The 13,504-nt window shown below is 42.2% G+C and overlaps 1 protein-coding gene across 1 annotated transcript in view; it reads left to right on the plus strand.

Moving 5' to 3' along the window:
• Positions 1-13,504, plus strand: part of LOC146961054 (uncharacterized) — a 30,647-nt gene extending 17,143 nt beyond the window's left edge. Inside the window, exons 5-7 of the mRNA XM_085771607.1 lie at positions 6,546-6,719; positions 12,738-12,784; positions 12,910-13,504. Coding sequence (XP_085627733.1) covers positions 6,546-6,719; positions 12,738-12,784; positions 12,910-13,457 — 769 coding nt within the window. The 3' untranslated portion in view covers positions 13,458-13,504. The remainder of the gene's footprint in view (positions 1-6,545; positions 6,720-12,737; positions 12,785-12,909) is intronic.

The following is a 13,504-nucleotide window of genomic DNA, read 5'->3' on the forward strand; positions in this document are numbered from 1 at the left end:
CTTTGCCTCTAGGCCACAGTGTACACACTGTTGTAAAGACTGTTGTCTGTTGATGAGCTGCACTCTGTCTCACTCTGAAGTTAACGAGCTCAAAGCTGCACCTGTTGGAAACACACTGTGTCAACACCAAGAAAGCTTGAGAGTCAAGCTTGAATGACTTAGAATGAAAATTTCTGTGAATTTCAGGCTGAGAGCAGCAGTTTCAACATGAAGCAAGTTATCAGAAGTCAACAGAGGACAACTGGGAAAATAATTCACTATAATTGTCATTGAGGCAAGATTTGAACCAGCAACCTTCAGATTTCCAGCTCAGCAAGCTAACCACTAGGCTACAGGCAGAGACAGTATGTGAGGGGCAAAGAGGGTAGCATTAGTGCCCTCCCCTGGAGCTGTGACACGTCAGCTCCAGTCTCCCTGAAACTGCCAGTTTGCGTCTGCCATTGGTTCACAGCAATTTGAAGGCAGAAAAACTCAGAAATGCAATTTTGCACTAACTTTTCTGCTGATATGTGCTCTAACACAAGAAAAATGCCACAGGAACTTGTGAAAAGCACGAAAAACATGATTTTCATGGGAGCGGGTCTTTAAAGTTCAAAGTTGCTGACACACTAACAAAACTGCTCAGGTGGGATTTGAACCAGTGACCTTGTGGTTGGATGGCAGGAACCTTATCCACTGGGCTATTCCAACACTATTAGTGAAGTAGAGGTTTGATGAATATGAGATTTTTCAATGATGCTTTAAAAAAAAAGAAATGAGCCACAACAAGTAAGTAGAGGACTTTTTTGTGAAAATAGTGCAAGCAGTGATCACCATACAAATGGTTGTCCAAGGTAGGAATCGAACCCACAATCTCATGGTCACTAGACTTTGACTTTGCCTCTAGGCCACAGTGTACACACAGTTGCAAAGACTGTTGTCTTACTCTGCCACTTCGCCACAGAGAGCACAGACATAAGCATGTTGCCATTGTAATGTGATGATGTGCTGCAAACGGTGGCAGAAGCAATTAATGCGTCTCTTAACGAACACCTGTAACCAATTGAGGGTGGGGGAGGGGAGCAAATGTATAAAAATCAAAATCACCTAAAACAGGTAGAAAGCACCTTTAAAACATTTAGGCATATTATACAAAACATAATTTAACTCAAAAAAGTGCAATTTTGCAAAGTGCAACATGATTTTTATACTTAAAATGTATAAAAATAAAAATAACCTAAAACAGTTTTATTTTTTTTTATTTTTAATTCCATTGAACATTTAACACAGCTGCTCTTTTGCACTCTTGTTTGCATCAAAAGCAATTCCCTCTTCCTCTTCTTCTTGCCATCATCTGAGGTTGAGGAGCCTGAGGAGTCTGAGGAGGGGTCGGTAGAGAATGAGGATAGAGGAAATTTACATCTGAGTTTTCATAATGACATTTTCTTTTTATGTAAAAACATAAAAATAAAAGTCTCGATATATCCTGCAATAACACTTTACAGTTGAATTTTCAAGCATTTTAAATAGAGTCTTAATGTAGCACATTTCATTAAACTCAAACTCAAATGACTGTGCTGAATGTTCACAGCAGTAAGTAGGGTCCGGGTATAAAAGTACCCCCGAGTAGAATTCAAACCCATTCTGGGCCTCGAAAAGAAGCAGCTGACAAGAGGAAGCAATGTGAGACGGTGGATGACTCTTCTGGTAAGTTTAACTGCTGCTAACTTGTTAGTACAAACTCAAACATGCATAGCTAACGTTAGCCGAAGCTAGTGTAAACCTAGCCGCCTCATGACTGTTGCTGCCCTATGGAAGCGCTTCTCTGTGTATCAGTGAGAACGTTTTTATATTAAAATGTAGTTTATTTTGTCTCCAGCTAGGCTTATATACATACAGTGTACATTGTCGAAATATATAACTTCTCTCTTTCGTTGTGCACCGTCTGATATGTTCTTGACACTTTTCTGTACATGATAGCCTACTTGGTCCGGGTATAAAAGTATAATCCGTTTTTTCGTTTTAAAACAAAAACGGAAAAACGGAAACAGCGCCCCTTTTTCCTTTTTTCATTTTAAAACAAAAACGGAAAAACGGTTTTTGCTGTCAGCATAAAAAACGAGAAAACCAAAAAACCAAAACCAAATAACGGCCGAAATTTGGTTTTTGCAAATTCATTTTGTCGTTTTTCGTTTCTTTTTTTTTAATGAATATGATATGACGGCGGACAGACCGGAAGCGGAAGTGAAGTGTAAAATCGTCAAAATAATAGTTTAGCTTGCTAGCGCTAACTTCTTAGCGTATAGACTGCCGTCCTCTTTCTACACCTATGGTTCACTTTTTTTTTTTTTTTTTACTTCTGTGAAACTATAACAGCTGGTTGTTTGGAAGAACGTGTTAGGCCTATAATCTATTCCTGACGTCTGCGGTCGATATAAAGTCGATAGGTTTCATTCATTGACAGACAACACAAACAGCCGCGCTGCACCCACAGTCATGTGTCTCAGCCAGCCAGCTGACACAGCACAACACACAGCACGGCGACGTGTGCAGGCTGCTGCAGCAGTGCACATCAAAGGGACACCGCCGGAAATAAAATAAATAGGCTACACGTAGTTTTTAAATTGTTTTTGCGCATGTTTTCATCCATAGGTGTAGAAAGAGGACGGCAGTCTATAATATACGCTAAGAAGTTAGCGCTAGCACGCTAAACTATTATTTTGACGGTTTTACACTTCACTTCCGCTTCCGGTCTGTCCGCCGTCATATCATATTCGTTAAAAAAAAAGAAACGAAAAAGGACAAAATGAATTTGCAAAAACCAAATTTCGGCCGTTATTTGGTTTTGGTTTTTTGGTTTTCTCGTTTTTTATGCTGACAGCAAAAACCCAGCAAAAACCGTTTTTCCGTTTTTGTTTTAAAATGAAAAAAGGAAAAAGGGGCGCTGTTTCCGTTTTTCCGTTTTTGTTTTAAAACGAAAAAACGGATTATACTTTTATACCCGGACCAAGTAGGCCATGTACAGAAAAGTGTCAAGAACATATCAGACGGTGCACAACGAAAGAGAGAAGTTATATATTTCGACAATGTACACTGTATGTATATAAGCCTAGCTGGAGACAAAATAAACTACATTTTAATATAAAAACGTTCTCACTGATACACAGAGGAGCGCTTCCATAGGGCAGCAACAGTCATGAGGCGGCTAGGTTTACACTAGCTTCGGCTAACGTTAGCTATGCATGTTTGAGTTTGTACTAACAAGTTAGCAGCAGTTAAACTTACCAGAAGAGTCATCCACCGTCTCACATTGCTTCCTCTTGTCAGCTGCTTCTTTTCGAGGCCCAGAATGGGTTTGAATTCTACTCGGGGGCAAAAATGTTGGGCAACTACCTCCATTTTACACATGGGCATGTGTTAAGCTATCAGCGGCTAGCTTAAACCGGAGCTTTCAAAATAAAAACGAAAGGGGTAAAGAATCACTCAACAGCATAGACTGTACAGACTGAGAAAAAGCAGAAAAGAAGCGGTCCCTCAAAAACACTGGAAGGAGGAGGAAGAAAAAAAAAGTGACTTTGCCAGGCACACAAAACAAACTCAGAAAACTGATTTTTGAAGGTAGTTCGACCAAAAAAACTTTAAATCCTAATTAAATAGCCTACCTTCAGGAAAAAAAAAAAAAACCCTGAAAAAAATCAAATCTGTCACCAGATGAAGATGACAAAGAAGAGGGTCAGAGACAATGCCTTGAGAAAGGTCTGAACGAAACAATCGCTTAATAAATGTTTCAAGTGAGAAGAAACTCTACAAGTCTGCTCTTCTCCTCCGACGCACCTGTCTGAAAACCAAAATTAAATGCCTTAATAAGACATTGTTCTCGCTTTAGATCCAGTACCTGCAAAAAGCACAGTTTACTGTAAACAAGTAAACTTATAATGGATGAGCAATAAAGTATAATGTTAATAAATCAAACAAAAAAAAGATTAATAAAGGCATGACAAAGACATCATGGTTGGGCTAGATTGATACTCATGAAGATTTTATTAATGTTCTTAAGCATCAACAAACAGTTAACAAGTTTCTTTAAGTTATTATAAATCTCTTATAGTCTGCTATTAACTATATTATAATGAGACTATTAATACTTGTTAGCACTTATAAGAGCCTTATTACCTATTAACTAATGCTTATTACACAGACCTTAAGATTAATAAAGGCATAACAAAGACATAATGATTGGGCTAGTTGAGTCAATGTGTTTGTTATGTTATTATGAACAATTATAAGATACTCATAAGGATTTTATTAATGTTCATAAGCATCAACAAACAGTTAACTAAGTTTATTATAAGTTATTATAAATCTCTTATAGTCTGCTATTAACTATATTATAATGAGTCTATTAATACATATATAGTCTTATAAACGCATAATAATGTTAATAAGCATCTTGTAATCACTTATAAGGGCCTTATTACCTATTAACTAATGCTTATTACAAGGACCTTAATATAAAGCGTTACCGTCTTATTTATTCAAGGACTTTAAATGATTTTAGTGAGTCGTCATCATGTATGGACTATAAAGACTTAAAAGTTTATTTTAAAGTAAAATGTGGATAAACTAACCGCATATTGGGATCTAAACGGTTAATTACTTGCATGAAAAAATATTAAAACTTAACAAAGTGAAGAATACCAGCGCTACGGCGGGTACATCGCTTTGCCTGGTTTGCCTGCACACGTCACCAAAGGCTATGGGTCAGCCGCCACCAGGAGTAAACAAAACGCGCTAAATGTTTAAAATTAATCACCAAAATTAACACGTAACTTTGACAGCACTAGTGTGAACACAACAGTCACTCTGCACTGTGCTCAACAGTAATTGTTTTGAGGAACTGGTCAAAGCACAAATATGTACTATGCTTCCCCCCACCCTGGACCCGTTGCAGTTTGCCATTGCTCATGTCATACATATTGCCCTCTCCCACCTGGAGGGAAGGAACACCTATCTGAGAATGCTTTTTGTGGATAACAGCTCCGCTTTCAATACCATAGTACCATCTAGGGGGCGCATGACGTCTGTCCGACGACCCATTTCTCCGGCCATACATTTCTTATTTTTGCGTCCATTAGTCCGACCTCCCATTTCTCCGATTTAAGTAGCCCTAACCCTTAACCTTACCCTAAACCTAACCTTAAAGCGGAACTATGCAGGATTTGGGCTGTAATTATTGTGGCTCAGAGTCACTGTGATGGTTGAGTGACCTGTTATGAAGTGAATGGGGTCTAGGCCAATGCGCTCACCCCCCCCACTGGCTGAAAACCGCACTTGCAAGATCAGTCGTCCGTCTCGGTGTTACAAATCTCGTCAATGGATAGAAGTATCGCGAGAAACTGCCTTACGGCAGTACGAGATAAGAACGCACATGACGTCATGCATGTCACGAATCGTGATTGGTTTGAGTTCGGAAAGTCGGAGGAAACCATGGAAACATGAAATGTTTACTGATGAAGTTCAGCTTGTGGCTAACGGGGAGCTAATGCTAACACAGATACACACACCATGGGTCTTTATAAGATAATGTAATACATCATGACACACACACACACCTTCGCGTTTTGGAACCTTTATTCCTGTGTGTGTATGTCTGTGTCTTTGTGTCTTTGTGCCTGTGTGTGGCTGTATTAGCGTTAGCGCCGTGTTAGCGTTAGCTCCGTGTTAGCATAGCGTTAGCTCCGTGTTAGCGTTAGCTCCGTGTTAGCATAGCGTTAGCGTTAGCTCGGTGTTAGCAGGGCTTAGCAAACAGCAGTAAACACAAGCACGTGTAGGGGGGGTGGAGGAGGTGGCGGCGGCGAGTTTTTTTTTTTTTTACGACAGTGACATGTGCCTCCCAGAACTGTGGGGGAGCTCCGGAGAGGGAAAAAAAGAGAAACCAACGAAGGAGCGAGCTATTTCCGGCCGACTTGCATTGTTCTGCTTTAACACAGTAGAATGGGTAGTCGGAGAAATGAGCCATCGGACTTTTGGGCGGTCGGACTGATGTATGCTCCCCCCATCTAGGCTCATCAGTAAGCTCCAGGATCTGGGTCTGCATACATCTCTGTTTGACTGAATCCTGGACTTTCTGTTGGGCCGCCCCCAGGTGGTGAGAATGGGTGACTGCACCTCCTTCCCACTGACTCTCAGAACAGGAGCACCACAGGGCTGTGTTCTCAGTCCTCTCCTGTACTCCCTCTATACCCATGACTGTGTGGCCTCACACACTTCAAACACCATCGTGAGATGGTCGAGATGGAACGTTAGTGCTGGGGATGATCACTGGAGATGATGAAACAGCATATAGAGAGGAAGTGACCCACCTAGTATGCAGCGTATAGTGCATACTATATTGCCATACTGTCTATGAATATACGGATTATGGCAATGGGCGAATTTGCCAAAATGTTGAACTATCCCTTTAACATCCTTCTGTAACTTGTTGGTGAAGATGCTCAACATCTGCCGGATGTTCCTGTTGATGTAATTTTCTAAGACTCTGAGTTCATCACATTTTCTATCTCCAGTCTGTCAGGATGTCAGGTCACAGAGGAAGGCTGTGCTTCTCTGGCCTCAGCTCTGAGCACCAACCCCTCCCATCTAAGAGAGCTGGACCTGAGCTACAATCATCCAGGAGACTCAGGAGTGAAGCTGCTGTCTGCTGGACTGGAGGATCCAGACTGGAGACTGGAAACTCTCAGGTACAGTCAACAAGGACTCAGTCTGTCTCCTGTCTTTTATGTTTTCCTGCTCAATCAGTCGTCATGAAAGATGTCTGATTTATCTTAGTTGTGTTCAGAGCAGTGAGTCGGCCTGAATTCACAAACACAGGGATCCTCTCAAGTCTTTGACCAAATGGAGACGTCCCTTTAGGCTTGGCGATAGGATGAATGTATCGCCAATCGACCACCGGCTGAGTCCGTCACGGTTGATTTAATTTTTGGCGATTTTCTTTGCATTTTGTTTTGCCAAATTAATGGTCTGCCTCCACAGAATTCAACTCTAATTTACATGGAGCACAATTCAAAGCGTTCGTAAATTGGATCTGGCAGCTATAGTTATGTAATATGTATGTTATTCACACTGATTTCCGACGAGTCTCTCACAAAATAGGGGCAGTGATGGCAGAGATGAAAGCAACGTCAGTTCATAAATCATATTTGAGAACTAGATAAAAACTTAAGTGCAGTTACACACTGATGGTTTTAATAGGCCAGGTAGCCTGTTATCCCGTTCTCCCACCTGTTTGCTCAGGCTGTGAGCGGAGACGTCCGGAGGGGCACGAGACATTTCTTGCCCATTACACGTCTGCAGAATTATTTTTAAAAGAGTGTTACGGCTGTAGTGTTTTATGCTATTCAGTGTTAGCCTCGTAAACCCGCCTCTCCCGGAACTGCATTTCATTTCATTTCATTCTGAGGGAGAGTCTGGCCTCATCCCCATTCTAAGCGTTTGGACTGAAACCCTCAGAAGGCCGAGCCAATCAGCGTCGCCGCTGTGATTGACACAGCACGTTGGCCAATCAGGGACCGACCGGTGCAAAGCCCCGTCTCTACATCAACTTGCTGATTGGCTGAATGGGGTTGTCTGTCAACGCTACTACTCCCGCCCAGCTCCCGCCCACCCCAGACGCTTAGAGCGGGGATGAGGCCAGACTCTCCCTCAGAATGAAATGAAATGCAGTTCCGGGAGAGGCGGGTTTACGAGGCTAATTCAGTGTGCCCTTATTTTGAAATCCTTGTACCTGGGGTTACTGTTACCAAGGAGACGGAAATAAAAGTAGCGAAGCTCCGGACAGAATTGCGGTGATTGTATCCACTTCATGGTACGTTATGTGTCTATCACAACAACAGATTTTCCGGGATAGATCAAATCCGTTAGATTATCACGCTGATTATCCATATGAGAGGTAGGCTGCCGGTTCTCATAGTTTGTTTTTTTTTGAGGGTGTGTGTGTGTGCCGAGCGGACCCGTCTTTTAGAGACACGCGTCTATATGGGACAGGCTTTTATTTAATTTAGAACAAACATTATGCTCAGCAAAGATGGAAAATAATTAAAAGAGTCAGAATATAAGGAAAGAATCGGATCCAGAGCAACATTAATTTACAAGTTTAGCCAGCACCAATTAAACTTCTTCTAAATAAACGTAAACATTTAATAACTCGGGTCAAGTCGGACCACAGGCTTCTTCTTTTTTTCTTTTTTTTCCCTTCTTCCTCATAGGAGAAATAAGGTGTGCGCTCACCTCGCTTCTCTCTGATGCGTCAGTGTTCTGGTTGTGATTGGTCTGCTCTCCTTTATACGTGCGCGTTCACCGATTCACAATAAGACAAGCCTGGTACACACATAAAGATTTTATAAAAGACCCCACACATGAAGATAAAAAATCTTTGAACAGTTTTGATCGTATTGTTTGTGGTGTGCTCCGATATTCCAAATACAGCACACCACACACATAAAGATTTGTCTGATAACACACTAGAATCTTGTCCCCCACGGCAGAAATCTCGCGTGATAAAACGTGATCTGACAGTGGTAGCCACGGAGATGTTAGCCACACTGGTTTGTTATGCTACGTGTTCTGCAGTCAGCTCACTTCTTTTTTGGTTACATTCAATTTCACGTCACATTCCGTGGAGCCGGTGACTCAGGATTGTCGGGTTCCCCCACGAACAAGGCAACTTTTGATCCAAAGGCTCCCGTTTGTCGGAGCCGAAAATCGTAAATATGGAACATGTTTAACATTTACGATTGTCGGCGTCGACCGTTTTACGAGCCGATTGTCGGGAGAATTTAACTCTTAACACACCACACACCACAGGAGAATCTCATAAGATAATCTTAAGAGCCTAAGATAATCAGGCGATTTTTGTCCGTGGTCTGAAGGGGGAAAATCGGGGCAAAATCAGCCAGATTATCTTTATGTGTGTGGTAGGCATTACCGAGTTGATAACCAGCGTCGTGGTACCGCTGATCCGGTGTGACAGTGTTGTGGAAGGAGCGTACCTATGTTACCCGGGTTCCATGTTCCCCTATAGGGAAACATAAGACCCTCTTTTTGAAAATGGATCCTATGTTCCCCGTTTTTCCCCAAAAGGGTCCTATGTTCCCCACTGTTACCAGGGAACATAGGACCTTTTTTCAAAAAAAGAGTCCTATGTTCCCCACTGTTGCCGGTCGATGGACTCTCTGACTTTGTGTTTATGTCTTTTACCTTAATCTTAAACCAAATCAAACTTATGTCTCAATGTAAAGCACTTTGGCTTCCCCTGTGGTTTTTCAAATGTGCTATATAAAAAAAGTTGATTGATTGATTGATTGATTGATTGATTGATTGATTGATTGATTGATTGATTGATTGATTGATTGATTGATTGATTGATTGATACTTATCTGGACTCTCTCTCTATTTTTTATTTTTTTTATTTAAAGGTTTATTTGGAATGGGACCTCACATATTCATGAACATACAAAAAAAAACAATTAATTGCTGTAAATATGTCAGATTTAGCTGGAAGCTAATTTCCATCCGCAGTCCCATGACACATAATTAAATAAAATTACACTCAGACATTTAAAACGATAGACAATAACCTCCATAGGGTGTTTAGCAGCAGTTACAATTACAATGTTGCAAATTACTCAGCAGGTGACAATGCTAGGCGACGCATTGCCTGTCTAGCCTCTACCTGGTCTTTTTTTACTAAACTTAACCAACTCCTTTCTTCATTGCCTAAACCCAACCAATGGGACAATTACACTTCTCACTCAAAGTCACAACCAGTGTTGGGTAGTAACGCGTTATTAGTAACACCGTTACGTAACGCCGTTACTTTTTTCAGTAACTAATAACGTAACGCGTTGTTTTTTTAAAATCAGTAACTCCGTTACCGTTACCAGACGCTGCGTTACTCCGTTCCTTTTGGCGAGGTTTTACAGCGGCACACAGTTCCCATAACATTTTTGCGATCAATAAAGTTTCATTGAATTGAAAGACAGAGCACACTGACACTGTGTGACTGTGAAAAACAAAGCACTCGGTGCCCTCTAGCGTCCCACACGTAATCAAACACGCTCCATGAAGAGGACTGGGCAGGTCAGGGCATGACGGCAAGCAAAGGTAGCTTTGCTAACGCAGCATCCGAGACCGAAGCTGTGTGTCAGTTCAGGCTGCAGCCCCTGAACTGGGACACAGCTCCAGAGTCACAGCGAGACACAAGCACCCACTCCACCGAGCAGCAGCGGTTAGAGTCCGACAGACGGACTCCAATTATGACACCTGAAACGGTAAACACAGCTGATCGATCAGAAAAAATTACCGCTGGAGTGAATTTACTTTCCGTCACAGAAAACAGGTTCTTGAATGTAACTCGGTCAAGACGTATCCTCAAGATTTTTTTGCACTTCTGTTAGGTCAAAGCTGCTGTATTTGCTCATCATGCAGCATGATGATGATGGTAACATTTTACAGATAAAAACAGATGTTTTTTCATCAGCATCAGTACAGAACTGAAATGAGGTTAGAGGGGAATTCAATCAACCTTTATTTAATGGGAGCATTGGAAAAAAACGTTTTAAAGTAACGAAAAAAGTTACTTTCTTAGTAACGCATTACTTTTTGGTTTAAGTAACTGAGTTACTAACTGAGTTACTTTTTTAATGGAGTAACTAGTAACTGTAACTAGTTACTATTTTTCAGTAACTAGCACAACACTGGTCACAACTCAACTTCTCACTTAAAAATAGGCAAAAATCTGCACAACTCCACTTCCAGGTGGGTACAAAAATTGCATGTTCCCCAGGTCCTTTTGGGGAAAAGCGGGGAACATAGGACCCTTTTTTAGAAAAAGGGTTCTATGTTCCCCGGTCCCATACAAAGTGGGGAACATAGGACCCGGGGAACATAGGGATGACCCTGTTGTGGGAAGGTTCAGCTGTATAGGCTTGGAGTTGAGCTTGCTTCGTGGTACAGGCCAAGGGGGCAGTTGTCGGTCTGAGAAGTGAAGCTCACTTCCGCGTTCAAAAAACTGCAATCCCCTCTTCTTCCTCTGGGGGCTGGTGTCAGAAAGCAGCATTCTCCATAGACCCCCATGTTAAAATCGCCGACTTTACATCCTCAATAAACATGTTAAAAGCCCGGTGTCAGCACTTTTTTTTTTCTCAATCGATAGTTTCTACCCCCGCACACACTCTGAGGGGGGTGAATTTTTTTTTAACTCTACCGTTTTACTGTTATTAGGTTAAAATTCTGTCCAATTAGGGCGCGGAAACGTTGAGTGACAGGTCCGAGCAGCTCCGTGGACAGCTGCTTCGAGGCCAGTGGGCGGGTTCTCGGCCGGTAAATCCAACATGGCGCTGTTCAGGCGTTGTTCAGGGGGGGGGTCGACGAGTTTGATGCCAAGGAGTCCGTGCACATGTGGCTCAATCAGCGTTAACAGATAAAGAGGCCAAACTACGGCGTCTGTCCTACACTGGGGGGGGGGGGTCTGTTCTTGGATGAGTTTACCATAAGTGGTGTGTCTAAACATTATAGTTTCTGCATTTATCAAAGTATTTATCAGTAATACAGTGAAAATTTGAGGAAATGTGAAAATTTACTTTGCAAGTCGATTTCAGTGTGTGCCCCTAAATGTTCTGTTTGTGCTCCTAAAATTTTAAGTTAGGGGCCACTGTGCTCCTAGTCAAAAAAGTTAGTCTGGAGCTCTGAGTGTAGATGTTTGTTTGGTTCGTTGGTTGGTCCACAGGCCCTTGCAGAGACCTTTGGAGGGGCAGGTGCTCAAAAAAGAAAAACATATATATATATGCATATAGTATATAGCAGTGATCATAAGGATGATGAGAAAAGAAAATACATTGATCACCAAAATTGTAGCCTATACTAGGATTCGAACCCAGACTGGTATAAAGATTTAGATTACTGGGTGAGCCGCCCTACAAGGTGAGCTATACATTATTCGTAACTTTTACTTGTCCAGCATCTTTCAGAATTGGCCGGATGTGAAACAGCTGACCCCGAACGACTTTTTTTTTTTTTGATGCAGCCACATCCACACGGCTGCATCTTCACAGAGCGGTCACAGTCACCTTGGTCTGACCATTTTGGCATTTGCCCACATTGCCTTATGGCCATTCCGTCACTACTCCCGTTTTATAGCATAAATGCAATATTGTTCTCATAATGGTAACGGTGTGATCTGTCGGATCTTGGGGCATTAAGGGGCAAAGGGGCAGGTGCTAATTTTGAACACTGTTCTTCCCATCACTGGTTCAGACTGATGTGTTTCAGCCTGTTTCTGAGGCTGGGTTTACACCTAAAGTTCTGTTATCCGATTCAAACCAATGTAAGGATGATAGATTGTTGCAATTTTTCAATTCTGATCTGAAAGAAAGAAAGAAAACTGTAAATAAAAGTCATGTGGTTCCTTCCTGTTATTGGTGCGGTTGGGGTGCACACCAGAAATAAACGTCTCTAGAGTTCACTTGATAGCAGGCCGAGACCACACATATGAGGCGGACCAGACAGCGGTTCTTTGGTCCACACCAGAGTTTGAGGTTAGCATTCACACCAACCCAAACGAACCACACTAAGGGATAAACGCTCCTGGATTCAACCAGACTAAACAAGGCCTGAACATGACCTGAGTCCCACTGACAAACTGCTTCATGTTGAACAGTAGTTTAGATATAAAATCCATCTGACTGTGTTTCTTCCTCCAGGGTGGACCATGGTGGAGAGCACAGGTTAAAACCTGATCTCAGGAAGTGTAAGTGTGGATTTAATGTGACTAATGATCAGACAACAGCTCTGTCAGTTTGTCTTTAAATACAATGTTGATTCAATAATCAATGAACCTTCAGATGATGTGTTGTGTCTTGTTCTCTCCATCAGACGCCTCTGAACTGGAAGTGGACATGAACACAGTGAGCAGAAACCTCAAACTGTCTGACAACAACAGGACGGTGACATTTGTGTTATTGGATCAGTCATATCCTGATCATCCAGACAGATTTGATGACTGTCCTCAGCTGCTGTGTAGAACCGGTCTGACTGGTCGCTGTTACTGGGAGGTGGAGTGGAGCGGAAGAGTTTATATATCAGTGAGTTACAGAGGAATCAGAAGGAAAGGAGACGGTGGAGACTGTAGGTTTGGAGGAAATGATCAGTCCTGGAGTCTGGACTGGTATAATGGTCGTTATTCTGCCTGGCACAACAACAGAGAAACATTCTTCTTCTCCTCCTCCTCCTCCTCCTCCTCCTCCTCTGTCTCTAACAGAGTAGCAGTGTATGTGGACTGTCCTGCTGGCTCTCTGTCCTTCTACAGTGTCTCTTCTGACTCACTGATCCACCTCCACACCATCAACACCACCTTCACTGAACCTCTGTATCCTGGGTTCTGGATTCACCCTGGTTCCTCACTGTCTCTGGTTGATGTGTAGGATGGAGTCTCTGGAAGTGACAGCAGCTTCAGTCCTGTGGTTTAATT

This window comes from Trachurus japonicus, chromosome 24 (assembly GCF_045865225.1).
Source record: "Trachurus japonicus isolate A0001 chromosome 24, Traja_1.0".
NCBI lineage: Eukaryota > Metazoa > Chordata > Actinopteri > Carangiformes > Carangidae > Trachurus > Trachurus japonicus.